This window comes from Anopheles arabiensis, chromosome 3, assembly GCF_016920715.1.
Source record: "Anopheles arabiensis isolate DONGOLA chromosome 3, AaraD3, whole genome shotgun sequence".
In the NCBI taxonomy this organism is placed as follows: Eukaryota; Metazoa; Arthropoda; class Insecta; order Diptera; family Culicidae; genus Anopheles; species Anopheles arabiensis.
Window position 1 is genome coordinate 74,687,501 of NC_053518.1, and position 26,499 is coordinate 74,713,999.

At 46.1% G+C, this 26,499-nt stretch overlaps 5 protein-coding genes across 8 annotated transcripts in view; 2 read left to right on the plus strand and 3 right to left on the minus strand.

The window, feature by feature from the left end:
- LOC120899559 (serine/threonine-protein kinase ULK2) overlaps positions 1–1,802 on the minus strand; it is a 38,485-nt gene extending 36,683 nt beyond the window's left edge. Inside the window, exon 1 of one of the 2 annotated variants that reach the window (XM_040305548.1) lies at positions 38–1,802. In XM_040305548.1, the coding sequence (XP_040161482.1) occupies positions 38–127 (90 nt within the window). In that variant the 5' untranslated portion in view covers positions 128–1,802. The remainder of the gene's footprint in view (positions 1–37) is intronic. The other variant, XM_040305549.1, reaches the window with a different exon arrangement.
- Positions 1,803–3,393: 1,591 nt separating this feature from the next.
- On the minus strand, positions 3,394–4,829 carry LOC120903571 (60S ribosomal protein L10a). Its single transcript, XM_040313088.1, has 3 exons — positions 4,720–4,829; positions 4,348–4,503; positions 3,394–3,989 (listed from the first exon to the last, which is right to left on the minus strand). Exons 1-3 carry the CDS (start codon positions 4,722–4,724, stop codon positions 3,497–3,499), a joined length of 654 nt encoding a protein of 217 aa, XP_040169022.1. The 5' UTR covers positions 4,725–4,829; the 3' UTR covers positions 3,394–3,496.
- A 240-nt stretch (positions 4,830–5,069) lies between these two features.
- Positions 5,070–8,434, plus strand: LOC120900327 (GPI inositol-deacylase). Its single transcript, XM_040307170.1, has one exon. It carries the CDS (start codon positions 5,286–5,288, stop codon positions 8,301–8,303), a length of 3,018 nt encoding a protein of 1,005 aa, XP_040163104.1. The 5' UTR covers positions 5,070–5,285; the 3' UTR covers positions 8,304–8,434.
- A 1,527-nt stretch (positions 8,435–9,961) lies between these two features.
- Positions 9,962–17,300, plus strand: LOC120900328 (NADH-cytochrome b5 reductase 3). Of its 3 annotated transcripts, none has more exons than XM_040307172.1 (5): positions 9,962–10,086; positions 10,742–10,864; positions 14,630–15,197; positions 16,176–16,273; positions 16,361–17,300. In XM_040307172.1, exons 2-5 carry the CDS (start codon positions 10,844–10,846, stop codon positions 16,631–16,633), a joined length of 960 nt encoding a protein of 319 aa, XP_040163106.1. In that variant the 5' UTR covers positions 9,962–10,086; positions 10,742–10,843; the 3' UTR covers positions 16,634–17,300. The 3 variants fall into 3 exon arrangements, with proteins under 3 accessions (XP_040163106.1, XP_040163107.1, XP_040163108.1); XM_040307173.1 differs by having other exon boundaries at positions 9,978–10,211; XM_040307174.1 differs by lacking the exons at positions 9,962–10,086; positions 10,742–10,864 and adding an exon at positions 12,993–13,243.
- A 10-nt stretch (positions 17,301–17,310) lies between these two features.
- Positions 17,311–18,216, minus strand: LOC120900329. Its single transcript, XM_040307175.1, has 2 exons — positions 18,014–18,216; positions 17,311–17,926 (listed from the first exon to the last, which is right to left on the minus strand). The coding sequence occupies exons 1-2, from the start codon at positions 18,075–18,077 to the stop codon at positions 17,490–17,492; spliced, it is 501 nt and encodes a 166-aa protein (XP_040163109.1). The 5' UTR covers positions 18,078–18,216; the 3' UTR covers positions 17,311–17,489.
- Between the last annotated feature and the right edge of the window lie 8,283 nt (positions 18,217–26,499).

Below are 26,499 nucleotides of genomic sequence, written 5' to 3' on the forward strand. Positions count from 1 at the left end.
TAGGCAGGCCTGTACGGGTACGGGGCTGGTCCCTTACCTCGCGGTGGCGGCCCTTGAAAACGACCGCAAACGCGCCATGGCCAATAATTTCCTTGCTGTTGTACTCGTAACTCCCCACGATTTCCATGCTGCTGCTGTTTTTCGGTGGTTGCTCGCTACAAACCAACCACCAAGCTGCTTTCCGGCGTCCTTCTCGGTGCGTTTCGCCAGCCCTCCACGATTTTCACCGGCGATGGATGGATGGTGCTGGAAAATCGCAAATCTCGCTGTTTCCCCGGGGGAGCAGCTTCTTCGCTCCGCCGCTATTTCACAACGTGTTTATGTGTGTGAGGTTGCTTCCAACACTTGGAGCACACACCCGGGGGGAATCTCTTCTCCGTTCTCTTCCCACCCACAGCAGCACGCGTGCGTTTTGTTGTTGTTGTTGTTTGGAGTGTGCAGAATTTTCTCCTTTTTGCGTGATACTGATGATTAATCGATGCTTTTTACCCTAAACACGCACACACACATACGCAAACTCTTAGCTTTTTCTCTCTCGCTCGCTCGCTCGCTCACACACAGAAATATTGCCGGGGGTGTATCCGCGGCAAGGATAATTCGATCTTCCGCCGATAACACTGTTATCAAATCACTTTCTACACAAACTTATCTTAGCAGGCACTGCACACACACACACACACTGACACACATGCACACACACTTCTTATTTTACTATGTGTAGGAATATTGCACTTGTACACTTGTTATTTTCACCACGCAAACAAAAAAACGCTTCTCTCAATGCACAATTGGAATGTGCTGCTGCATCTTCGCAAATCGCAGGAGACGTTTCTTCACTTCTTTTGCTTCGATGCAAAATTTTTCCTCACCAGCTTGACATTTCTGCTCCAAATTCGTATGCTCACCACCACCACTACCACTACTGCACCGCCCCGAGCACGAAATCAATAGAAACAACGGCGTGCGAATGTTCTTTTGCTTTGCTTGCCCTCTCGCTCACACTCGCGCTCACATTCACTGCTCGCATCACTCTCGCGCTTTTGGGTCGTATTGGTAATGATTTTTCGTACGATTTTTGCACGCTTTTCTTTTCGGCTGTGGACCCACTTGCCTTTGTTGTTGTTTTTGTGCTGCTGTAATTTGTATCCGTTTTTGCCTGCGCCTCGTTTTCTCTCTGCCCTTGCGCGCTTCCGTGTTGGGCGCGTTGGGATGTGTACGCAAAACGAAGCAGCAGGAAACAACACACTAATGGCGTAGTTTTTGGGGGCGAGGGCCTTGCTGTACGCAAATCAGCAGCTCGCTGGCCTTCGTATGGCCACACTGTGTAACGCACTGCAATAGGGGCCGAAATTCGGACGTGAGAATGGTTCCTCTTTTTCCCTTCAGCAGCTGGTGAGGCTGCTGCTCGATGACACTTTTCGCCTGCTTTGCATTTGTTGTTGCACCACCAGCCAGAAGACGCACAATGGGGCGCAACCTATACACACACACACAGAGACCCGCCAGGAGAGGATACGGGACAGGTTGGAGCGATTACGGGACAGCCGAGTGCGTTTTTCCCGTGTGTTTCGATGCCGTGGGGATTGGACGCGTTTTTTCCCCCTACGTTTACCTTTTGCGCCTGCTACACAACGATACAATCGATTTTCCGCAGCGCTCCCCTTTACTGGCAAGCCAATTCGCAGAGTGTGTGCCCGCAGCGAACGCAGTACGGGTGTGTGTAGTGTGTACAGGAAGCGAATGGGTTTTTTGTTCGCCAGTGGCAGGCACGAGCAATAACACACCACGAACAAGGTGTATACGTGTGTGTGTGCGTGTGGGCGAATGTGTGTGTGTTTTGCGATTTCTTTTTCTTGCAGGGCAGTCGTGCGCGCCTGCTCAAGTTCAGCGCCCGAAGCAGGTGGAGCGAGCGAGAGCGAACGAGGTGCCTTCGCGCATTGTGACATTGTTTTGACAGCAGCTGCGAGCTGACAGGCCGTGTCGCGGCGGCGTTTGACAGCTGATTTGCTTTTGTTCGTGGTGCGGCATGAAAATTCAAAAATGGACCGTTTCTATGTTGCGATTATGTTCCTCGTTCAATCAGATTTGGTTTTATGCTGATATTGAAACAAATAACTAATGATCTTGATCGTTTTCGGACGCCTCTGCGCCATCCTGCCATCTCAGTTTGGGCATACCACGCCTTCTTTGTCCTTGTGGATGGCCTAAGAGGACTTTACGGGATGGGTCGTCCGTTTTCATGCGTACAACATAGCCAGCCCACCGGAGCCTGGCAAGCACGACAATGAGGTCGTCATACATCTCCTATAGCTCGTGATTATAACGGCTCCTCCATTGTCCTTCTACACATACGGGGCCAAGCATCATTCTGATCATCGCTCGAACGCGGCTAAGAGGGTTCAGTCAGATTAGGATTTGGAATATAGGTACTATATAGTCCCAGCTTCGTCCGTCGCGACAGGTTCTTTGAGGTTAACTAATTTCTCAGGCTGTAGAAAGACCGGTTGGCAGCCAGCATCCTCCCTTGACCTTTGATCCTGACCCGAAATTTTAGACTTGGATCTTGGAAATCTTGGACGACTTTAAAAGCGCGATCACCTATCCGCACGTACCCCTACGTAAGTTTTGATTTTTTAGTAGGTGCCATCAGTTTCTCTGCCGTTTGTTCGATCCCTTGATAAGCTTCTGCTACATAGCAGAGCCGCATACCAATCATGTCTATATCACCAGCGTATGCCAGGATCTGAGATAAGACGATGGTTCCCGAACTCCCGGAGGACTCTCTCTAGCGCCAAGTTGAATAGGAGATAGGTAAGCCCGACCCCCTGGCACAGACCTTTGGTCGTAGCAAATGGGACTGAGAGCTTTCCATCCACCTTGACCTGGCAAGTAATGTTGGTCCTAGTCGTTTTAACTAGCCTTATCAGTATGGCCGGGATTCCAATAGTGCTCATTGCGTCATACAGATTTACCCTGGCAATGCTATCATATGCAGCTTGGAAGTTGATGAACAGATGGTGTCGTGTCTGTATTCTGCCATCTTCTCCAAGAAACAAATAACTAAGGCCATGATACATTTTAGAATTACATTGAAGCTTATTGATTGAGCAGTGAAAGAAACTGGAAATAAACAAATAGATCATAGAGATTTCTGAAATTCTATCCATCATGATAGTGGTACAACGTCGAACCCACACGATTTTAGGTTATTTAACGTTTCATTCATAATTATTTGTTAAATTGAATGCGTTTAACAGATTGCACTGTTTGCCCAATAAATAACAGGTTAGGATAAGAATGAGAGAAAACAGTATAGCAGCATACGGGAAAGGCCATCAACAATTCTCTACGAAACAACTGTTCTCAATTTCGAAGTATAAACGATCCTTTACGTATGTTTTTGTTATTGTCCTTTTGAGAACAAATTTGTATTTCACAAGTTAAATTGCCTCAGATAATGCAAATAAACGCATTACCCACCACACACCCACACACCTTAGTACAGTCGCTGGGCGGCACCCATGGACGATTTGATGTGGAGCGAGCGGACGTTCTGCCAGTGCTTCTTCAGCAGCGACACCAGGAAGTTGATGGCCAGATGCACGTTCTGGGCCAGCTCGTCGGGCGACATCTTGACGTGACCGACCGCGACCGACAGGCACAGCACCTTCTTCATCTGGAACTTGATGGTGGCCTTCACCTCGTCGATCTTCTGCACCATCGATTCGCCGTGGCCGAGCAGACCCGGGAACTTGCCGGCCTTGTTCAGACCGGGACCGAGCAGACGCGGGATCTGCTTGATCAGCGACTCGGAGGCCAGGAAGGCGTCGTACTTCTTCGCCAGCTTCTTCACCAGCTTCTTGTTCTTGTTCAGCTTCTTCAGCGCCTCGGCATCCATGAACGGGATGTCGTTGGCCTTCGCCTCATCGCAATGCTGCTGGTCACCGAGCACGCACACCTGCATCTTCGGGCGCGGGATATACTTCAGCCTGCAGGGGAGAGCGAGAGAAGGAAAACGCGTGGATTAATATCGATGCAATCAAGCGCAAGGTTCAGACCGCAATTTAAATAGAAATCGTCGCAAAAGCTTCACTAAACGTTAAACTCACCACCACAGCGCAAATGCCTAGTGGTTATAATAAATGCAAATTCAACCCTATCTGGTCGGCCGAGTAGCTTGCTTGTCCAACCCCTCGCAGTGGCGGAACAAGTGCCCTCTTTGCCTGCTCATTTTATTTTAAGACCCTGAGTGCAGGTCCGCTTCCACACACGAGGGAAGCTTCCTGAGAGTACCGTGCCCGGACAGTGTGCGCCCCGAGAGCAGCGGATCATCAGGTGAGAACGTACTTGACGGTGCCGGAGAAACGCTTGTCCTTCTGGGGATCGTAGTTCTTCAGACCGATCTGGAGTTCCACCGTCTCCAGGAAGCGGCGGCGCTTTGTTTCAGCGCCCTTCAACACTTCGGCAACGCATTCGTAGAGAATGTCACGGGACACTTTAGACCTGCAATGGAAATCGAGCAAGAGGGAAAATGTGTTACCAATCGTAAACATAACCTCAACTTTCGGGAAATGTGCACAACACGCCGTAAAGGTAGAATTTCACAATAATTCGAAGAGAAATGTGTTTTGATACGTTGTGCAAGTGCATTCTTGAGATAAATGTTGTTGAAATGTAGTTTATACTCGGTTTTTACACCAAAATTCAACAAAAACTTACGCCATTGCACCAGACGCGACTGCACTCGTCGACGATTACAAAGAGAAAGAGAGAGATCGTGAAACACAGAACAATATTCTGCGGAAATCGAAATGACGTTTCAAAAACTGTCAAATGAACACAATGTGCCTAGTGAGAAGAACCGCACGGAGAAACCAGATCATTTAAAAAATATTTCAACAAATTTACGTTCTTACAATCCTTTGCGGGTAATTAATCATATTTCACATTTATTTCCTCTCTTTCATCATATTTTTGAATCGTTTTGAGAGATTATTGATCAATTTGAATTGAAAACGCAACGGAATGCATCACGCTGGCAGCACTGCACAAACGATTTGTTTATCTGCTTCTCCCGGGGCGCAGCGTAAATGTTGCAGTGACCTGCATAATTCCCTCCCCGAACAGTTCCTTCCGCTTCGGGGTCATTTTTCCACCCGTAGCAAACGAAAAAGTTTTCTTCATCAATTTTCCTCCCCAGAAAAAAAACACTCCCGAATGGAGAGTGGGTAGTGCGTACGTGTGTGTGTGTGCCGTGAATTAAACCAACCCTCCCTCCCTATACGATGTTGTTCCGTCTGCTCATCGTGCTGCCGGTGCTGGCGGTTGCACTGTTCCTGTACGGTGCGATCGTGAGCATTGGCTACATCGAGGAGAATCGCTGCCGCATGACGTACATGTTCGAGCATCCGCAGTACACCCGGCTGCCGGTGCAGGGCAACGAGCGATTCCCTAAGTACGGGCTGTACGCGTACTCCGAGGGTTTCGTGACGCAGCGCGTCCAGCAGCGGCTCTTTACCGGCGCTCCGGTACTGTTCGTGCCCGGGAGCGGCGGCTCCTACAAGCAGGTACGCTCCCTGGCCTCGGTAGCGCTGCGCAAAGGGCTGGACAACAACTGGCAGGCGCACCTGGACTACTTCAGCGTCGACCTGAACGAGGAGCTGTCCGGCGTGTACGGGGGCTATCTGCAGGATCAGACGGAATTTCTCGACCTTTGCATACAGGAAATTGTTCGGCTGTATGGGGCAAGGGGACGAGCGACGCGCCTGTTCATTGTTGGCCATTCGGTGGGGGGAAAGCTGGCGCAGGCGGTGGTCGGAGCCCGTACCAGCATCGGCCGACATGTGGCCGGTATAGTGACGCTATCGGCACCGGTCGATAAACCGGTCGCACTGTTCGACCACTACCATTACAGCTTTTACGATCGCATCGAGCAAGCGTGGAGAACGAACCGATCCCTGGCGGGAGCGGCCAATGCATCCCCTTCGCACGGACTGCTGCCACTGGATGGCATTCTGTTCGTGACGATCGGTGGCGGCATCAGGGACATCATTGTGCACGACGGACTGACCGCGTCCCGGTACGCCGACCTGCACGCCATGACGCACAACATCCCGAACGTGTGGCTATCGGTGGACCATCTTTGTGCGATGTGGTGTCTGCAGTTTGTGCTGGTCATGAATCGGTTCCTGTTCAGCATGATCGTTCCGCAGGGCCGCGGCAGCTGGGGGTTTGTCGAAGGAAAGCAGCACCAGCTCGAGTTGGCAACACGCTTTCTCGCGCAACCGTTCCGGAGCGATGACGATGATGATGATGACGATGATGAGGGGAACAATCATAAGCGCCTACCAGCTGGCAGTGCCAAACAGCCACTGATTCAGCATCATCCCGAGCAGGAAGACTGGATCGAGGACATCCGCCGCTCGTTTACCGAGCGCCATCGGGCCGGCATCGATCGTACACGCGTGCAAATGATTCGTCTCGTGCCGGAAAAGCTGGCCCATCGGTTCGTGCGCATCGAGGTGATCAACTCGGAACAGAGCAACTGGCTGTCGGGCTGTGCCGCGGTCGAAGTGTACGGCAATTCTCGCATGTGTCAAAAGGCGACCTCGCTCACCAACTACACGCTCCCGGTGCCGTCGTCCAAGTTTGACCGGTTTGGAGCGCTGCTGGATTTGCACGAGCTGAAGCGGACCAATCCAAGGTGGACGCACGTGCTGGTGAAGATCCCGCGCACCACCAAACCGGTCCAGTTCAGCGTGGACGTTTTCAATCCGGACGAAAGGGCGATTAATGTTACGATGCCGCACTGGTTCGACTATAGAGCGCGTACCATTCTGCAGGATGCATCGCCGGACGATTCGTACTATCGCATCAGCGTGAGCGGGATGACGCACACCTACCAGACGATCGCCCTCGACCTGACCGCCGTTGCGTGCGATGGCGTGCGGGGCACCGTCGTCGTGAAGGTACACGTCCCGTGGGCCCCCGGCTACGACCGTTACGCGTTCCACGAGGAGCTGAATCAAACGACCGTTTACATTTACCCACCGATCGAGAAACCACCGGCAGGAGAACCGGACGTGCCAATACAGCTAGACGTGCATCTTACCCCGGGATGCAAGTACCGTATACGTTACGCCCAGTCGCTGCGCGTCAGTATGGCGCGTATAGTGCAGCAGCACGTGGTGCTCGTACCAGCGCATCTCGTCGCTTTGCTGCTGCTTGCGTTCAAGGATCAACTGACGCAAACGCCCGCAGAAGATCCCGCCTTTGTGGTGGGAAAGCTGCGCAGCTCCTTGACCAAGCCCGGCCCGCTGCTAATGCTGCTAGCGACAGGGTCGCTCACGGCCAAGTTCCTAGCGCTGTTTAAAGCGATTCCACCGACCGAAACGGTCGTTACCCCGCTGGCCGTTTCCATCCTCGTCCATCTCGTCGCGCTCGGTGTGCTCGTGCTGGCGACGCTTGCCCTCTGGGGTGCGATCGCGTTCTGTGCCAACTTTGCGCACAAAATCATACTCCGCCTCATTGCCCTCCCGATCCCGGTAATGTCCTCGACCTTTCTGTCCTGCATACACAAGTTCCCGCTCGCCATTGCCGTGCTGCTGGTGGCGATCGCCCTGACCGCGTGCGGCGGTGTCAGCTTACTCTGCGCCGCAGCCGTCTACTTCGTGCTGCTGTCCAAAGCGTACGAAGACTATTTGGAAAACTTTGTGTTTAATACGGCGCGCAAAATCGCGGCCCGACTGTTTGGGGCCCGGGAGCGGCCCCATGGCGAGGGAGGAAGGGCGGGACGGAAGCGAAACCGTAGACGCACTGCGAACGAGACGGGCGACGAGCTGATGGTGATCAACTTTCATCTGCCCCTGTTTCTGCTGGTGATACTGTTGGCCCTGCTGAATGTGCCAAGTGTTATTACCTGGGCCAAGAACTATCACTACGCGAACACGCTGCAGCCCGATCCGTCGCTCGTGCCCGCACTGGCCGTGCTGGTGTGCTTGGCCGTGCTGTGGCAGCTGAACACGCCGCGGAACGTGTGCGGGTACGAGCTGCTGTCCGCTCTGCTCGTGATCGGGGCGTTTGTATCGGTGCTTTACTGTCAGGTGCATGTGTACCGGCTTAACTACTTACTAGCTTTAGTGTTTGTTGCGATTACCGTACACCAAATCATTGCGCCAAAACGTCGTGAGGTAGGGGAAGGGGGGGAACAGGAGGAGGAGGCTGACGATGGAAAGGAGGCAGTCGAGGGGGTCGAGCAGGCCGAACATGAGGAGGAGGAGACTGGAGATATGAAAGCAAATTGACCACTGAAACATGTATTATCGTTGCGGAAGGGGTGTTAAATGTTTTATTATAGTATTTCACAACCATATACGATCAAATAAATCCTTCGCGCTAGTCAGCTGTTTTGCCAAAATGATGCAAGTGAGCTTTATTGAACTTTGTTGGTTTGTTTTGTATGAATTATTTGTCCGGACTGGGAAGAACATAACGAATGGTGTGCAATAGATCATATTCGACCCAGTCCGGAAGGCCCTCGAAGACTTTTCTAGAATGACGACAACATTTTTTAAAATATGTGTCCAAAAGGCATATTTAATGTACTCCGGTAAAATCCGAACAACTAGTTACACCCGGAGTCAGAGTCGTCCAGAGTTGTAGTTGTCCGGAGCTTTAGTCGTCCGGAGTTGGAGTTGTCCGAAGTGTTAGTCGTCCGGTATTGTAGTCGTTCGGAATTGTAGTTGTCCAAAGTTTTAGTCATCCTGTGTTGTAGTCGTCCGGAATTGTAGTCGACCGGGTCGGAATCGTTCGGAGTTATCCGAAGCCGTCCGGAGCACTGATGTGCTCTCTGGAGCATACCCACGACTCCGAGCTGACTCCGGCTATTGCTAGTCCGATTTCGACTCCATCAAAATCCGAACCACTAGTTCCAGCCGGAGTCGTCCGTAGTCGTCTGGAGTCGTTCAAATTCATTCGGAGTCGTCCGCAATCGTCCGGTTTTTTTTCACTTTGTACGTGCACTTCATTAACTGGCCTTTGTTACGTAGACCGACTACGGACGACTTTGTCTCTGGTTGACTCCGGACGAATCAGTACCACTCTGGACGAATCTGTACCACTCTTGACGATTCCGACTTCTATCGAATCTGACTTCTAACGACTACGAACGACTCCAAACGACTCCGGGCGATGCGAGATAATGCTGGGCGTACCTATATTCCCAAGGCAGCTCCGGAATTATTGGCGTTGGATCGGAGTCAACTCCAGATTTATACTAACTTTACCCATCAGTAGTCTGGAGTTGTTCGGTTCCGTCCAGAGTCGTCCGGAGCTGTTCGGAGTCGTTCGGAGTCAAAGTCGTCCGGAGTCGTCGGGAATCGTCCGGAGTCGTCGGGAGTCGTCGGGAGTCGTCCGGAGTCGTCGGGAGTCGTCGGGAGTCGTCGGGAGTCGTCCGGAGTCGTCGGGAGTCGTCCGGAGCTGTCCAGAGTCAACCGGAGTCGGCGTCATTAGGAGTCGTCCAGCGTCGTCCAGTGTTGAAGTCTGCTCAGGCATTTCATTTGTGTTTCGTTGTGTTGTGTTTCGTATTCATGCCTTTATTTAAAAGGCCCACTCCGGCCCACTCTGGAAGACTCCAACTCCGGCCGATTCCAGCCGATTCCGGACGACTTCGATCCACTCCCGACGACTTGAGACGATTCCGAACAACTCCGACTCTATTCAAGTCCTGGCGACTCCAAATGATTCTGTGCGATTCCGGACTAATGCTGAGTCGACCTTCCGGAGCCGGTTCAAAGTTATCGGAGTCGACTCCGGATTTTTTGCCAACTTTACCCATCACTAGCTTTAACACAAATGTAAACAAAAGCTTCCCTCCCCCCTCCATTTCGATCCTTTACGTCAAACTGCGAAATGTCAAACTGCTCCCACCTCCCGTACCCGTGGGGGGAGGTTGTCGTAAACCATTTTCATTTCCAACACTGCCATCGGAAGGAACAACAACAACACGGTCTAGCAGGGCGACGGTCCGATTGCAGTTTCTTTTCGTAATTTTAAATACGCAAACGTATCAAGCTAGGTCAAAAAGTGGTACGTAATGTGGTGTAGCGTGTAAGCGAACAGTTTGACGCGAAAAATTTCGTTCCAAGTGAAGCTCCGGCGTGAAAAGAAAGCTAACGTCATTGCAGTTCGTGGTGCGGTGGGCAAGAAAACCGGTAACATTTTCTGCACGCAATCGTTTCCCGACGTTCACCCACTCTCTCTCCGCGGGTTTTTTAGCATCGTGCAATTCGGCGGAAAAAGCAACGGCGAAAGACGCGTTGACGCACGACTCCCGTAAATTATTAAAAATAGATAATCGCGTCACCTTTCTAGTTCCTAGGGTCTGCCCGCGCGCGTACCGAGACCAGTAGGTGGGAAGTTGCAGTTTGTAAGGTGTAGTGCCCATTCCTCGCCCCGCAGCCAGAACCTTTCCTTTTTTTTTTGGGACCTGAGACGATTACATAAGTTTATAATACACACGAATTCCTGTCGTAACAATACACACACACACACGGGGAAAGCATGCGACCGGAAGATGCTGACACTGGGGTGTTCTGCATATATCTTGTCTGCTGCGTATCTGCCGGCACTCTCTCACGCGCATTACACTTCTTACCACACACTTCCGCCGCGCCGTTTGTCGCGACAGATAAACCGGTTTCACGTTTTCGCTCGTGGTTGTAACGCTCGATTTGTTTTGCAGGTCACCAGCGTCCCAAAACGACCTCCTACCCACTGCCTCAGAGCTACCCGTGGTGTGGTTTTTTGGTGGAAGTTTGCTAAGAAAGCTGCCAAATAGGAAAGCATGGGCCTAACCGTAAATCAGGTAAGTGGTAAGGGTATGGGCCATGTGATGAATAGGGCTGCTTGAGATGTTTTATCTACCCGTAGGACAGGAGGCAGTAAAATCAATAGTACTGGAGCTATCAAAATCCGGATCGTTTGCCGCTCGTTCAATCGGTTCGGTTGATAAGGCATGCTCACTCTTTGGCCCCTTTGCAGGGCTTTCCAGGAGTTCTGATAGCTGTGGGACACTTTATTGAAACTTTCATACGTGAAATGAACTTAATTTTTCTCTAAGGCACCCTTTTTGGACAAATCCAATAGGAATTTCCAAGCAGTCTGTCCAAAAAGAGTGCCATAGAGCCCAATTCCTATTACATTAAGTTCACTTCCCATAAGAAACAATCAAGAGAGCCTGGAAAGTCCACACCTAAGAGAAACTCTGGAAAACCCTGTCTACACTATCTTTCGGGAGTGTCGGGAGAGCGCAATCAGCAATTGTAGTTTGCTCCTATCGATTATCTTTTGAATAATGGAGCAATGATCCGTGCTAGATGGAAGCTTCCGGATAGTATAGTTACTAGCAAAACGCTACTTAAATATTAAACACACAACCATGGGTCATCCGAGACCAGGCTGGTGATTTTTAAGCGATTTTTATTCGAATTACATTAAAAGAATCTATGAAAATCAACAATTTGCATAAGGTCATGATAGGAATTTTATTGTGCAAGCGTCCATAACAGCTTATTTTCCTTTTTTCAACACTAACACGAAACGTAAGCATGTTCCCAAAACCTACATAAAATCCAGCTTATCTTTAGAAAGCAAATTAAAATTAAATTCATAAATCCAAACGCTCGCTAAAGAGCAACATTCAACGCTGCATGGGCGCTGCGTTTATCGATGCCGTCCCTGAAAGTGTATGCACACACAAACAGCAGTAGGCTTGGGTGCAGTTCGTGACAACCACGCATGCCACCACACCGCGGCTCACGTGCTTGTATAAATGTTTTAAATTAAGCAACGACCAAAACGAAACAAAAAGGAAAAGTGAACTCGCTCGTCGCGTTCAGCGTTCAATACACCCCACATCAGCTGTGTTTTGCATAGATGATGGGGGTACGCCAAAACCCCATCCACCTGACCTTGACGTGTTCATGAAATGTTGTTCGCTGCGCTGTCGCCACGACCAAACGCAATGGTGCCACTGTGCGTGTGACTATGCTCTAGCGTGCATAGATATGTTCACACCCCTCTATAACCAAATTTCTCTCTCTCTCGTTTATGCTCTCGCAATCAGCTTCTCTCCCACTTTTTGATGTGTATGCTGCTACTCCGTCATTCAAACCACACTACCTCCCCTCTAGATAAATGGATCGACATAACAAAAAAGCGGGGACTTCGTGTGTTTGTGGCTCGGTATTTTAAAGGAAGAAAAGAGGCAGATGGTATAATTTGTACGTTGCAAAATGAGGCGTTATCGGGTTAAAATCAAACATCTCACAAACACTTTTGTGCACGAGTGTACTGTGTGTACGTATTTTGACCGATAGAGCATGGGAGAATGCTTCTATGCTTGTATGCTTTGTATAGGGGTGCCCCTTATCGCCCTCAACTCACTCACAGCCTGGACGGCTGATATTGGGGTCCGGGTGGTTGTGTCTGTGTTTGGGATAGCTGAATCGAAAAGTAATACAATTTAACATTAATTTCGTTTGCGGATCGAAACCATCTGTGGTTTCCGCGATATGATGAAGCGTTCGTGGAATAATAATGACGCAATGACGGGGGGTGGGCGAAAATAATAACATAAATTCATACCAATGCGTGGCAAAATCGCGCAAATATAGCGTGCGAGAGCGTGTTGCGCATTGCGTTTAAATTAAAATAAACAAATCCACCAGTCTAGAACGAAGTGCTGCATGTTTACTTTCAAACCGATGGAACGGAAAATGAATTAAGATACGGGCGCGCCACGACGCGTTACTCACCGAAAACCCTGCGAACCGGAAAGCCTTATACACTTTCCATTCCACCCCTGTTCCAGCACCAAACGATGTGCTCGATGGAGGAGTGTTTGCGGGGCATATGCGTCTCCGTTACATTCGGCAACTTCGAACCCCTCTACCCGAAACGGGGTTGTAGATGGTGATGATGAGAGCTTTTGTGCCCCGGCCCGTGCGTCAAATCTATCAGTAGCCGGCAAACACCTCTCGCACACGGTGCTCGGTGCTGTTGTGCTGTTTCATTGTGTGTGTGTGTGTGTGGCTGAGACGAAACCCGCACTTCGGGAGAGTTCAATCGATCTCCGCATCAGTTTCGGCGGTCCAGTGTCCCGGTCGGACAGAGTTGACGATCGAGCTCCGTTTTGCGTTGGAAAGCAGCAGAGACACAGGAGGGAACGATGTTAGATTTTGACGTAAGTTTTGGTGGCGTCGTCTTTGGGTGGCTGTAACTAGCGAGGGGAGCGAGCGAAAGATCTCCGCAACCGTCGGGATGTTGATGGACCGGCTTTGTGTGTGTTTGGGTTTTGTTGTTTCAAACTTACATAATTGTTACGATTGGTTTGGCAAGATGCTCGTGTATTGGGGAGAGACGCCTTTTTTATGATGTTTGGTAGCCAGGCGATGACAAGGCAAGAATCGCAACGATACGTCAGCAACAATTCGCAAACACGCTGAAGTCATCGTAGTAAACTGTGATGGAAGCAAGCAATGCCGGCACAGGTGGTCGATCCCCTCTCGCTAGAGGCAATTGAAGGGTGTTTAGTGCTAACTAAAGGTTGAAATTGAGGTTTTTTAGATCTACTCACATCTGACACCAACAGTGAAGTACAATTGGCTGGCTCTACTCAGCTTCTAGCATCACCTTGAAACGACACCTTATAGCCCTTATAGCCCGAGTACGGTGTGTGTGTGTAGGAAGCAATTTAACCTTAACCTTGTACGCATGCACTGCAATTGCCACTCCAGTGTTACTATGGATTTTGTGTATGTGTGTTGGAGCCCCGTAATGCACTCCTAAGTAGAGCTTAGGAGGGAATGAAAAGGAGTGATATGATTAATCATCAGAGCATTTGCATGAATACTGAGCAGCGTTTGCCGTCTGTGTCATTTAATTTCTGGCTCGAAATCATTATCATTATACATTCCTTTAATAGCAGTAGATCATTGTCTATTTTATATGAATTAGGGATTTATTATAATTTTCATTCCCATTTTTACTCTCTATTTGTGAGACAAAGTGTTGCTCAATTATTAATTTATGACCCACTCCTATACCTACTGGTCTTTAGTAAAAATTACTGCTTAATGTCTGTAATCATTGATATATACAGGGTTTCCCACGATATATTGGTCAGTTTCCATGATTTTTTGGTGCGTTAACTCGATTTTTTTATCGTATCCTATAGATTTTTGGTTCATTCCCAAAATTTATTGGTATTTTCCCATTGGATATCAATACAATTGGACCAATTCTGGGAAACGGCCAAAAAATCGTGGGAACGGACTACCATCAATTTGGAGTCAAAACCAATCAAAACCAATCAAATGCAATCAAAACCCTGTAACAGTGATCGTTTTATGAGCTAAAATAATACCATGCAGGTACTTTATATTCGATTTCTTTGTATTGTTTGTTAATTATTGTTTGAAAATCGCAGTAATTGTTTACAAACCTTGATTTTAAGCAAGAAAAAGCTGGATAAAACCTCACTTGTTAATAGAAACTAAATCGCTACCTATAATTTGGCAATATAAATATACTAAAATTGTCTAATTGGTTTTGTTTACCCTCCTTCCAGGTAATGCCGGTTGCGATCGGCGTGGTGGTCGTAGTGGTCGGTGCCGCCATCGCCAACTACCTGCTGAACGGCAAAAAGGGCAAATCGTCCTCCTCCACCTCCGCCAAGGGCAGCGCTGGGAAGGAACCGAAAACGCTGCTCGATCCGCAGGAGAAGTATATGCTGCCACTGATCGAGAAGGAGGAAATTTCGCACGATACGCGCCGGTTCCGGTTTGGGCTGCCGAGCGAAAAGCACATCCTCGGACTGCCGATCGGTCAGCACATTCATCTGTCCGCCACCATCAACGACGAGCTGGTGATTCGTGCGTACACGCCGGTTTCGTGCGATGACGACCACGGGTACGTCGATCTGGTGGTGAAGGTGTACAAGAAGAACATCCACCCGAAGTTCCCAGACGGTGGCAAGATGTCGCAGTATCTGGAAGGCATGAGCATCGGCGACAAGATTGCGTTCCGCGGTCCGTCCGGCCGGCTGCAGTACCTGGGCAATGGGCGGTTCTCGATCAAAAAGCTGCGCAAGGATCCGGCCCAAATCTACGAAGCGACGCAAGTGGGCCTCATTGCGGGTAAGTTGCGGGTTGCGATTGTAAACCCGGTGTGTGCGCTTATCAGTGAGTTTAGTGCGGGTACGGGTGTGAACGGGAGGTGCCGCTTTGTCGCTGATAAGATGGGCGTGTGGGAATCCAGTTAGAAAAAGGTGGTGGAATTTCGCACGATTTGCAACATACATGGAAGGGCATTGTTAAGCTGTGCCAAGTGTTGGAAGTAGTGTTGGGTTTCATGAAGCTTTCGTTGAGATTAATTTATATGAATCTTCAGTAATGAGTGATTCGAATCCTGAATCAACTCTTCAAAGATCCATGAAACTCGAAATTCATGAATCTCCAAGGATTGATAAATCTCCAAGGATTAATGAATCTCCAAAGATTCATGAATCTCGAAGAACTCACGAATATTCATTGGTTCATTAATCTCTAAAAATAACTAAATCTTCAAAGATTCATGAATCTAAAAGATTCGTAAATTCATTAAAATTCATATATCTCCAGGGATTCATGAATCTTTGGAGATGTATGATTTTCAAAACATTGTATTCAGTCTCCCCGTAGCAAAACAAAGTATCCGGCTGCGTGGTACTTGCCAAGAAATCTCGAAAACCTGTATAGGCTGGCATGACCACGTACGATGCTACGCCAAAAAGAGGAATGATAAGCAGCTCTATGAATCTTTGGAGATGAGATTCCCTTGAGATTCATGAATTCCTAGAGATTTGTGAATCTTTCGGGATATAAGATTCATATCTTTTGAAATTCATGAGTCTTTGGAGATTCATGCATCTTTGGAGATTCATGAATATTTGGAGATTCATGAATGTTTGCAACCGAGATTCAGATTAATTGAATCATTTGAAAGATTCATTATAGATTCTTGAATCTGAATCAGATTTACCCAACACTAGACAAGATGAAACATAAACCTGGCGTAATGAGAAGTTTTAATAATATGAATTTAAAATGTCTATTTTTCAAAATTCCTTTTTTCAGGTGGAACTGGAATCACTCCCATGCTTCAGCTGATCCGTGAAGTACTGAAACATTCCGACAAGGACAAGACCAAGCTGTCGCTCATTTTTGCCAATCAGGTGCGTCACATGGAATATTAACATTACTAACAGCCAGCATTTTCATTTTGTGGAATATTTCATCTTATAATGCTTGCCTCCCGCCAGACTGAAGACGACATCCTGCTGAAGCCCGAGCTGGACGATTTGGCTGCCCGCTATCCCGACCAATTCAAGCTGTGGTACACGCTCGATCGGCCCAAGCCCGAGTGGACCCAGGGCAAGGGTTTCGTGACGGACGAGATGATCAAGGAGCGACTGTTCGAGCCCTCGTCAAACTCGCTCGTGCTAATGTGCGGTCCACCTCCGATGGTGAACTATGCCTGCATTCCAGCACTGGAAAAGCTGGGCTATCCGACGGAGCGCACCTTTGCCTATTAAACCTATCCTGCTGTCAGTACGTACGCGTCGTCGTTCCTCCTCGTATGCACCGCATGTCAGTCGTAAAGGTGGTTTCAAGCGAGACAATAGAATACACTTACTTAGGGGGATGTTACTAAAACAAAAAACACGAAGGAATGACTCATGTGTGTTTAGATGTCATTAGGTACATGTAATGTTCTATTGTTTCTGTCCTCATGTGTGATCTAGAAGATCAGAGAAGTAGGGAAATTTGAAGAAAAAAGACTTAGGGTCGTGTATTAGAGCGGTTCCTTCTGAAGGAACACCAGCGAACACGTAGAATATAGAGCCGGAGAATGAAAAGATCAAGTTAGTAGCACAACTCCCAGACAAACACAAACACACACACAGTCATCACCTTAAGGCCGTTTTGCCTCTCCCATTCCGGGGGTTTTAAGCACAGCGTCCCCGTTAACCATCGCAGCCTTTCCCGAACCAATTAAGATATTAGCGGCTCTAGACGTTGCTTGTTGTGAGAGATGTTTTCGGATTTAAATGGAGCTTTACATATATGTGTGGCACAATATGGGGGAAAATTGTGTAGTAACTTACTGGAACCATTACTGTCGATAGCTGTCGGTTAAACTGAGACAAAAATAAATCGAAAAATGCTAATACACCTTAAAAGACAAGTAGAAAGATCCCAGACAACAGTGTTATTAAAATGTAAAGCTTTATTTTATCTAAAAAATCCTGGACGGAACGTTGACATCTTAACTGCTAGGACGGAGTACTGTTACTTCCTTCTCCCCATCGAACAACACCTTCTTTCCCTTCAAAAATGCGTGTTTGGGTTGAGATTTTGTATGGTAATGTTTGCTCCCACCTCCTTCCCTCAGCGTCTTAAGGCGACCATTGACAGCAGCAGACAAGCGACCAGCTTCCACAGATACCCTGCGGTACCGCTCAGTGCCGTAGCACCGTTGCACCGGTGGTCCAAAAAGCAGAAACAGAACGTGGTCGAGTCGTAATGATCGCGCTTCACGTCCAGCTCCTTGACCGACGTGTTCACGTAGTGCGCGAGATTCAGATCCCGGGCCGCCGGGCGGCATCCCTCGTACTTGTCGGCCGGAATGTCCGTGCGGAAGCCTTGCAGCGAGCTCAAACAATCGCGCGTGTACGTTTCCATCGTGCCCTTGCGCTCGATCACCTTCACGCACACGTCGTCATCCTCGGGGCACGGGTCGCCGAGGTAGCCGATGCCACGCCAGTTGAACTTGTCGCCGCAGCCCGGCGTCGCGGAATTGCACCGGTAGCACCAGATGGCTTCACCTACGGAGAGACGGAGGGACAATTAGTCGGAGCGTGTCGTCGGTCCACTAATTGGTGACATCATTAGCAAACGGGATGGACGCTTACTGTTGCCGATGAACAGGAAAAGGCACAATGCGAGTGAGATTATGCAAGACTTAAGCGAAACCATGGTAAAGGACGGTTTTAGTTTTGAACACAACAAACAATAGAAAATTAGGGAATGTGGAAAGTTTGGAAATGCACCAACAATTTAACAGGGCGAATGAAATTAATACACAAACAAATGCCCAACCCAAACTGTCAAAGCGTCAACCGTAGCCAAATCAGAGTGACCAGAAATACCGATTTATCTGTATTCCTACCGATTTTTTATATGCCTACCGATTCACAGATGACCGTCCTAAAACTACCGATTTTCCATTTATCCTACCGAAAATCACAGATATTTAATTTTTCAGTCGTTTAAGCTTAATCTGTGGCGCTTGGGTTGCTGTTTCAAGGATCGCTATCCTCATTTGTTACTTATCGCGCTGATGCACGTTTGTTTGCCTGGCACTTTTTAGTTTTATCCGTTAAAATTTAATATTCCTAATAAGTAGAACATGTCAGTTGTGGGGATTCCGAGAATTGCTCGTCAAAGAAAATTACAGGCGGTCCCCGAGATACACGGTTAATGGGGACCGAAAACGGCCGCAAAATACCGCGTATCTCGAATTTCCGCGTAAGTCGAATCTCGTGATTTCCAGCTAAAATATCACAAATTTTCGTGTAATTTTGCAAGTAGGGGGCGGTTTTAGTCACTTTATGAATTATTTGATATGATTCTGACTGAATATAACTGTTTTAAACCTTTTGAAATAGTTTTGAACATTCGATCAAAACGGAAATTATTTGGCAATTTGCAATTGATGTGTCAAATCAGTACAATTTGCTCAAAGAATTGTCAAATTTAGAAAACCGCGTATCTCCGAATCCGCGTATAAGAGGTACCGTGTATCTCGGGGACCGCCTGTATTTGAATTTGAATTTGAATCTCGCTGTCCGCGGTTTAAGCTCACCTGACAGAAAAAGAGAATTAAATTTTCAGTTGAGGGGTAGGTACAAACACACGGTGGGGGTCCGGCTCAAGATCGGATCCGACGTCCGTTGTTTTGGGCTGAAAACTGGCGGATGGAGCGCCTTCACGGAGAGAATGCGCTCTATTGCATGCCTTTTAAATGCACGAGACAAAGCGCTAGTGAGTGCCACTGAAAAGAACGCTCGCTCGCGCTGTTTCATTGTATTTTCCTCAGAAATTGAAGAAAATGAAGAAGAAATTGATCGTTAAAATAATTGATTAAATTTAAATGGTTGCGTTCTCAACAGTGCTCCTGCCGAAATCTGCCAATATAATCTGGCCACACTGGTCCGCAGGTCAGGCGAGCTTTTTGGCGGCCACCGTCGCAAAACCGTCGCAAAACGTCAAAACCGGCGTCGCATGTACTGCAAACCGACGTCGCCAGCGAGCGAAACTCGCAACGATTTCGAGGCGCTGGCGACGGTTGTTGACCTTTCGAGCGAGCTTTTGCCCTGCGAGCCAGTGTGGCCAGATTATATTGGCAGATTTCGGTAGGAGCACTGTTGAGAACGCAACCATTTAACCAAAGTGAGTGTATATATCAGGTGGGCTTATGGTGTTCTTTCTCACCAATACATCGACACACAATTTGACGGTTTGCTCCATAACAAAATCTAGTATGCCTTGAAGTTTAAACAAAATCTCGCAGAAATTGTATGTGGTTTTGCTCAGGCGTAGCACGAAGAAAAAAGCCAAAAAAACCTACGCGACAGCCAGTTCTTGGATTAAAATGATGATCTGAAGATTACTGGATAACAACCCAAGTGCCACAAATCCACTAAACGACCACTAAACGGCTTCTAAACGACTCAAGTTCTCTACCTAAACGGAATATAGAAAGACTTCGTTTAGCAGACGGCAAACGACTCATGCATTCTAAAAATAGCAAAAAAGTTGGTGGCGCTCTCTGTTGGTGGGATACCCCAACCAGTTGAGCTTCATCGCTTGGAGGAGAGCTTTCTCATTTCCTCTGTACTGTTGTATGGTTTCGCATTGAAGTTATGCATCGCTAGAACTAGAACGGCGATACGATTGCTTAAATACTAAATTCCAATGTAAACCACCAGCACTGAAGCAAGTGAGATTTGAGTAATGTTCGTTGGTGTTGATATCCCACGTATCTGACTACACGACCATTCAAATACATTTTTGTTCAGAAAGTTAGAAGGCTATATAGGTCATGTTAAGATAAAACTTGTCGAAACACATTGCAAGAAAAGGATAGCAATATAATAATCAGTTTTAATACGCCATCTATTGAGCACACAAGTGAAGTTATGGAGTTTTCTTTTTTTTTTATGAATATTCATTTTTTCAGTCGTTTAAGCTTAATCATCTGTGGCGCTTGGGAAACGAATGGATAATCAATCTTTACGAGCATAAATCTATAACAATGGTCTTTTATAGTCTGATACACGGGTTTCAATACCCAACGATCATGACTCAAATCTCTCTTGCTACAGTTCTGAAGGTTCACATTGGAGTTTATTGTTTAAATTATTGTATCGCCGTTTTAGTTCTAGCGATGCATAACTTTAACACAAAACCATACAACAGTGCAGAGGGAAGGAGAAAGCTCTCAAAGCGAAGAAAGCATCACAATATGTCAAGATTTTTCTATGCTCATGCACTCACAATTAATTAGATCCAGAACTAATTGAATGGTTCCAGATAATTGTACAATTATAATCACGAATTTGTATCCACAAATATTTGAAACATTCAAACTCAAAGATAATAATAATAATGTTTTTTGAAATAATTATTAACTTTATTTATCTCTAAGTGTTAAGTTCATACAAACATGGGATTTCAAAGTGAAAGAGTTACGACAACACAAGCGAAATAACTTAATCTAAAATCCCACGCGACTCTACCAAAGGGATCAACTCGCCAGACTTAGCAACATGCCCGTCGTGGGTTCAAGTCTAGAATGGATCGTTCTGCCGAAGCACGGACAGACTATCTGACTGCGTAGTACTGAATAAAGCATCGAAACCCCATTCGCGCAGAACGTAACGCCAAGTAATAAAGGAATCCGATAAATTACATTGCATACCTTTTAGGCGCTCAGCAAGACTGGACGAAGGTAAATTTTTATGTATGGTGTACCGTTGCGTTATTATAATACCATTTAATGCTCAAATTTTTGTTTTCTAAGCGTCTGAACCATTTCAATCGAATTTCTCAATAGAAAGTTTGTTTATAAATCGTTAACAAAAAGTAATTTAAGCCGGACCTGTAACCGACTCTACTCCCCCACATGCTGCTAGAACAAGAAAATGCCTCCCTCTGCAGCATCGAAGTAACCGAATGATGATAGGGAAATCGGAATGAAGGAATAACGACAGCTTTAAGTATACTTTCGTCCTTGAGAATGAATTGTGGCCAGCAATTGACAGCATCGGTAGTCGAGAATTGGCAGCTGTAAGCTAGGACCTTAAGTCCTTTCTCTGCTTTTCGCAATGTTATACCCAGCTGCTCGGTCGGTTCCGACCGGACGCGCGGGAAACATTGTAACAGACAACACGATAGCACCCCAGCTCGATCTCCCAGGCGTGTGACGTAAGACGAACGGTTCGCTGATAAAAAAGTTTCGTTATTACATTTCGTGTTTCTTCGTTGTTCTGGTGCTCTGGTTTTGTGGAGTTATGGTCGAAAGTTCGGTCGGCGTAATGGTGCACTGCAGACGCATGGTTGCGAGGTTAGTGTCCGGTTTATAGCGTTGCTCTGGGGCAGTGGAAAAAGGAAAACAAATATACTTCTCCCACAATAAACCACTGGACATACGGCACCTGTTGATTGAGTTTCATCTCAGCCTGATTCGGAGGGGTGAGATTGATCCTTCTCCATTTCCATTACGTACTGTGACGGTGTAACGAGATACATTGAAGCGCTTACCCATGGCAGGCTATCGGAGAATGTATCCCTGTAGCGAGATTGCCTGTTTATCTCGAAGACCACGATGATCTAGTTACACCGTGAGTTTGTAAATACAGACGGGGAAGTATATCGTTGATCCATGGTTCGGAACCGGAGCCATGAAGAAAACACAAAGCACGTACGTACCTCATGTTTGCATTTCTATCGTACAACCAGGAAGTGCATAGTTGAATAGTATTTTTGGTAAGGTTTAGAGACAGTTTAGAAGCACAGGAAAAGAAATCAGATTTATAAAATAGTTTTTTTTAATTTAATATTTTTGTTGCTATTTGGTAAACTGAATGTAAATTTAAACCAGTCCGGATTAGACTTATCCACTTTAGTTGAAATTTCCGAAATAACTGGAAATGATGTGCTGTGCTGAATGTGTCAAATTTAATCTTTTATCCTTCCTTCTTTTTTTAAAACCATCTCCCATATAATAGTCAAGTGCAGGAGAATCCATAGCCGGTTTGTAAGAGAAAGATATAGAGCGTCCTTTTTATGGCTATTTTGTTCCTTCACCTGATCGTTCCGGTACATCAACTGATTTGAAGCCAATAGCCCATGCACGTACAACAGGTTACATTGCGCCAGATTCCGAGTAGTGTGCTGAAACTGCAACTGAAGATGTTTGAGGACGAAGACGAGCAAGTCGATACCATCTAGTGGATTGAATTTGGCCGACACATGGTACACGGCAGTGTGTTGTAAGTAGTAAGCAAATTTACGATTATCACTAGACAAATTTGGTCTTTTGATCTGATGAATTTTGGATGATGCTGTGATTTGTATGATATGATAAAAATGATGGGATATAGGACAACAGGGTACATCGTCAGCTCTGGGTTGGAATGTTTCATCCCTGAAAGGTATGCATACTTCCTATGCACACTTTCTTATGCATAAAAAATGCATACTTCCAGGAGGAGTGAGATTCGCTTCCAACTCAACTTACGCCTATAAGTATGCAATACGGTGCTTAAGTATGTTTTGGCTTGCAGGGGTTTTTTCACCACTTCCCTTATATTATTTTATTGTTTCCACGATTAATTAGAGAAATTCAAGGAAAGAAGACGGCAACAAATAGAGTTGAGAGAGGATTGTAAAAAATGTAGCTTTTTAAAGTAAAAAAATTTGTTGTAACATAGTCTTGTACGTAGAAATAATATTGTGTTGGTTTATCTTTAGCTTATGCTCTCTATAGTTTTTCTTATTGTCACCATGTTGTTTCCTGAGAATTCCTCCATCTGAAGCAATTTATTTTTACTTTTAATAACATTTGCAACATCGTGTAGTACCTGGAGTCCCGCCCTTAACACTAGACAATAATCTTATCCGGTGTAATACAGATTCATCAGTGCAAAGCTCCAATCCAATTGGGACCCTTTTCCGATTCAAATTTTGTCACATTTCTGGTGCACAATCTGTCTGAGCATTGTGTTTCATTCACTTCAGGGGCTTCAGCAAACAAAACTACAGTCATCACCTAGTCGTTCTCCTATCTTGAAGCAGGAAAATTGTGACAAAAATAGACACCAAAACAAGCGACCTGGTTGATTGGCTTCGGTAGCATTTGTAAAGTGGGGAGTTGAATAGAAAAATAAATTCTACCAACAATGGTGCGATTAAATCTGCCATTACCCATCATGTTGCTCTAATAAAAAAAAACGAGGAGGTGGGAAGTGTAATAAAAAAAAGATGAAAAAAGTAAAAAAAAGATAAGAAAAATGTAAAACTTTACCGCGTGAAGAAACACGTCACTATGCGAACGGATCTGCTTATGGCACTTGCACGAAGCAGCAAGCGATGAAAGCTCAGGCAGGATGAAATGAACCAAATTTACAATTTCATTTGGGGAGAGAAGCTGGGGAGACAATTCAGATGAGTTGACTAGTGGAAAAAGCAGGGCAGATGGAACCGTATTGAATCGAACTTTTCCACGCGACCAACAAGCGGGTCTCAATCGGTGAATGAACTCCCTTCTTCTCCCCGATATCAACTATATATGGAGAGGAAGGCACACCAATGGCAGCAAATATGTACGAAGCGGGTTCAAGTTTAAAATGGAAAATCAATCTTTTATCCGACTATATTTAGCTGCTAGCATAAGGGGAATCAGATTTCAATAGCGGCAACCGATCTGGTATGTTTTTGTTGTTGTTATAGTCGCGAACGAAGCAACCAGCGACCAACATGTAAAGCAAATTGCAGCATTTTTGGCGCACAGTGGTGTATCGGTATCAAATGAAAGTTGCCGTTCGTTCTAGAGATAGAAAAAAAATGAGTAAAACAGAAGTCGTCTCGCTGGAATCGTCCCGAAACCACGCTCAACTACACCTTGAAATGGATCTTTTACTCAAAGTATCATTATGCAAGCGAGCGAACGATGATCGATCGGTGAAGGTAGATGTGGGGAAGGGCACACATTTTATCAATACTTTCGCGATTTCTCTGAACAGATGAAAATTAATCTTCGACCCAACGGCGTGAAGTAGAGCGAAGAATAGGGTAACTTTTTTTTTGTGATGAGCTAGGTGGAAATGTTGAGCATGACATTTTCTGAACAATCATCGGCATATCCGGTATCAAAGCAGAAGCAAAGCTCAAGAGAAATGCGAACGATATCGTTTGTTTTGTTGCGTCTGTACCGTTTTAGATTGCTTTCTATCTAAGCGTGTGACCTTCGCTTATGGGAATAGATTTCATTGTTGGATTTTTTTTTATGCTAAGGGACTAGAGCGTTTTGCATGCGGTGTTATATGATATTGTGGCTCTTGGCGGGTTTTACAAAGTCGGGTAAAAGTTTCGTACTCTAAAGAGGAGAAACAAGATAAAAGAAGCATTTTTTACCACTGAAAACCGTCCCCATTCCTGAAAAATCTTATTTTTGAGTCAATGTATGTATGTTGTGCGCCTAAAGGTATGCACAGCATTTATTTTGTTGTAGTATCTCTACAATATGGCGTTTACATTATGGAATTTTCACTTTCTTGCCAATTTCAATCAGAAAAAAACACGAAATTATTTAAAACAATTTATAATAACAAGAATTTTGCTCAAAAAAGATGTTACTAGAGCACATAGTTTTTTCTAAATATTTCAGTACAGTAAACAGTAATCAGTAAATTAAGTCACAGTTCTACAATTTTAGTTTAGACACTGGTTAAGGTACAAATACAAAACCAAATATAAATGGATAGAAAGAGTATAATGTTTATGAAACCATATAAAGACAGAAAATAAATAGAAACCCGAACCTATTAGGACTCTTTCGCATGATTATGAAATTAAATTGCATCCTACAGCCTGATCCGTACAGCCAATACAGGTGACAGTACAATTTCATGCTGCTAGACATTGAAAGCACATTCTAATTATTATTCTATATTGAATCTCTCCGATACTGTCCACAAACACAGCAACGATTCACACGTCCACGTCGAGAACGTGTGCAAAAAATAATCCGCTGCTTTAATAACAAACAAAAATTGCAGTGGAATAATTGGATGAAAGCAACACAAGGAACGGTATGCGGGTCGGGCGCTTGCAGGGATTCCGTCTCCAAATCCGGTACACATGGATCACTCTAGTCCATCCCGTCCCACCCCGCGAACTCGAACCCGTTCCCGTAGCTGTAGCGCCCATTTTCCCATTTGTACAACGATTAGCCGTGTCGGTGCGTGTCCCATTAGTGGGCGGAAATAGTATGCCTAGGTCACGGTGCCTCACTTCGGTCCTACGCACAAGAGAGATTTGTAGAATATTGGAGCTCTTCGGTATTGGAAATATCTTGTATAGGGTGGTGGGTGGTGGTTGGTGCTGGTGGCAAGGTTTTCAGTTACTCACACGGTGGGTGCGATAAAGAACAAATAATGTGTAATTTATGATTAATCACAAATCAATTTAAGTATAGCTTTGATAAAATTCCTTAAACAAACAACCTTTTTGTAGTTTCCGATTACATGAAATTTTTTTCCTAAAGCTTAAAAATAAACAAGATTGATGTCTGGCATCTCTATCGTGGTTTAAAATTAAAGTACCTAGTAGCGCCTGAAAGTATGCAAATATCGATTTCCTTTAAAACTTTTATAATTTGTTTTGTATTTAGTGTTTACGGCATGTGTTTTTAGTTTAATGAGAGTCACTTGTTCAGTAATAAGTTCTGTGTAAATCAAAATATTAGCCCTCTACAGCTGTTACACATCTTGAATACCTTTTGGGCGTAACACAAAACCAAAGAAGATCGTTTGACTAACTAAAAACGACGTTGAATCTTTGCTCAACATTAATTTCTAAACTATACGTGCTGCTGGTGCAGAGCCCTGCCACTCTGTCAACAAGTGAGCCAGTGCGGTCGGTATTTCTCGGCTATTCGATAACGAAAGCTCACGAGAGAGCACAACTGTTCGCTCATTCTCTCTCTCTCTCGCGCTCTCTGGGTGTTGCATGTGTCTCTCGCATCTGATCTCTCTTTCTCGCCCACCGGAAACTCACTGGAATGTGAAAGTAGCCTCCGAGGAGTGCTTTGGCCGAACCGCTGATAGTGTGC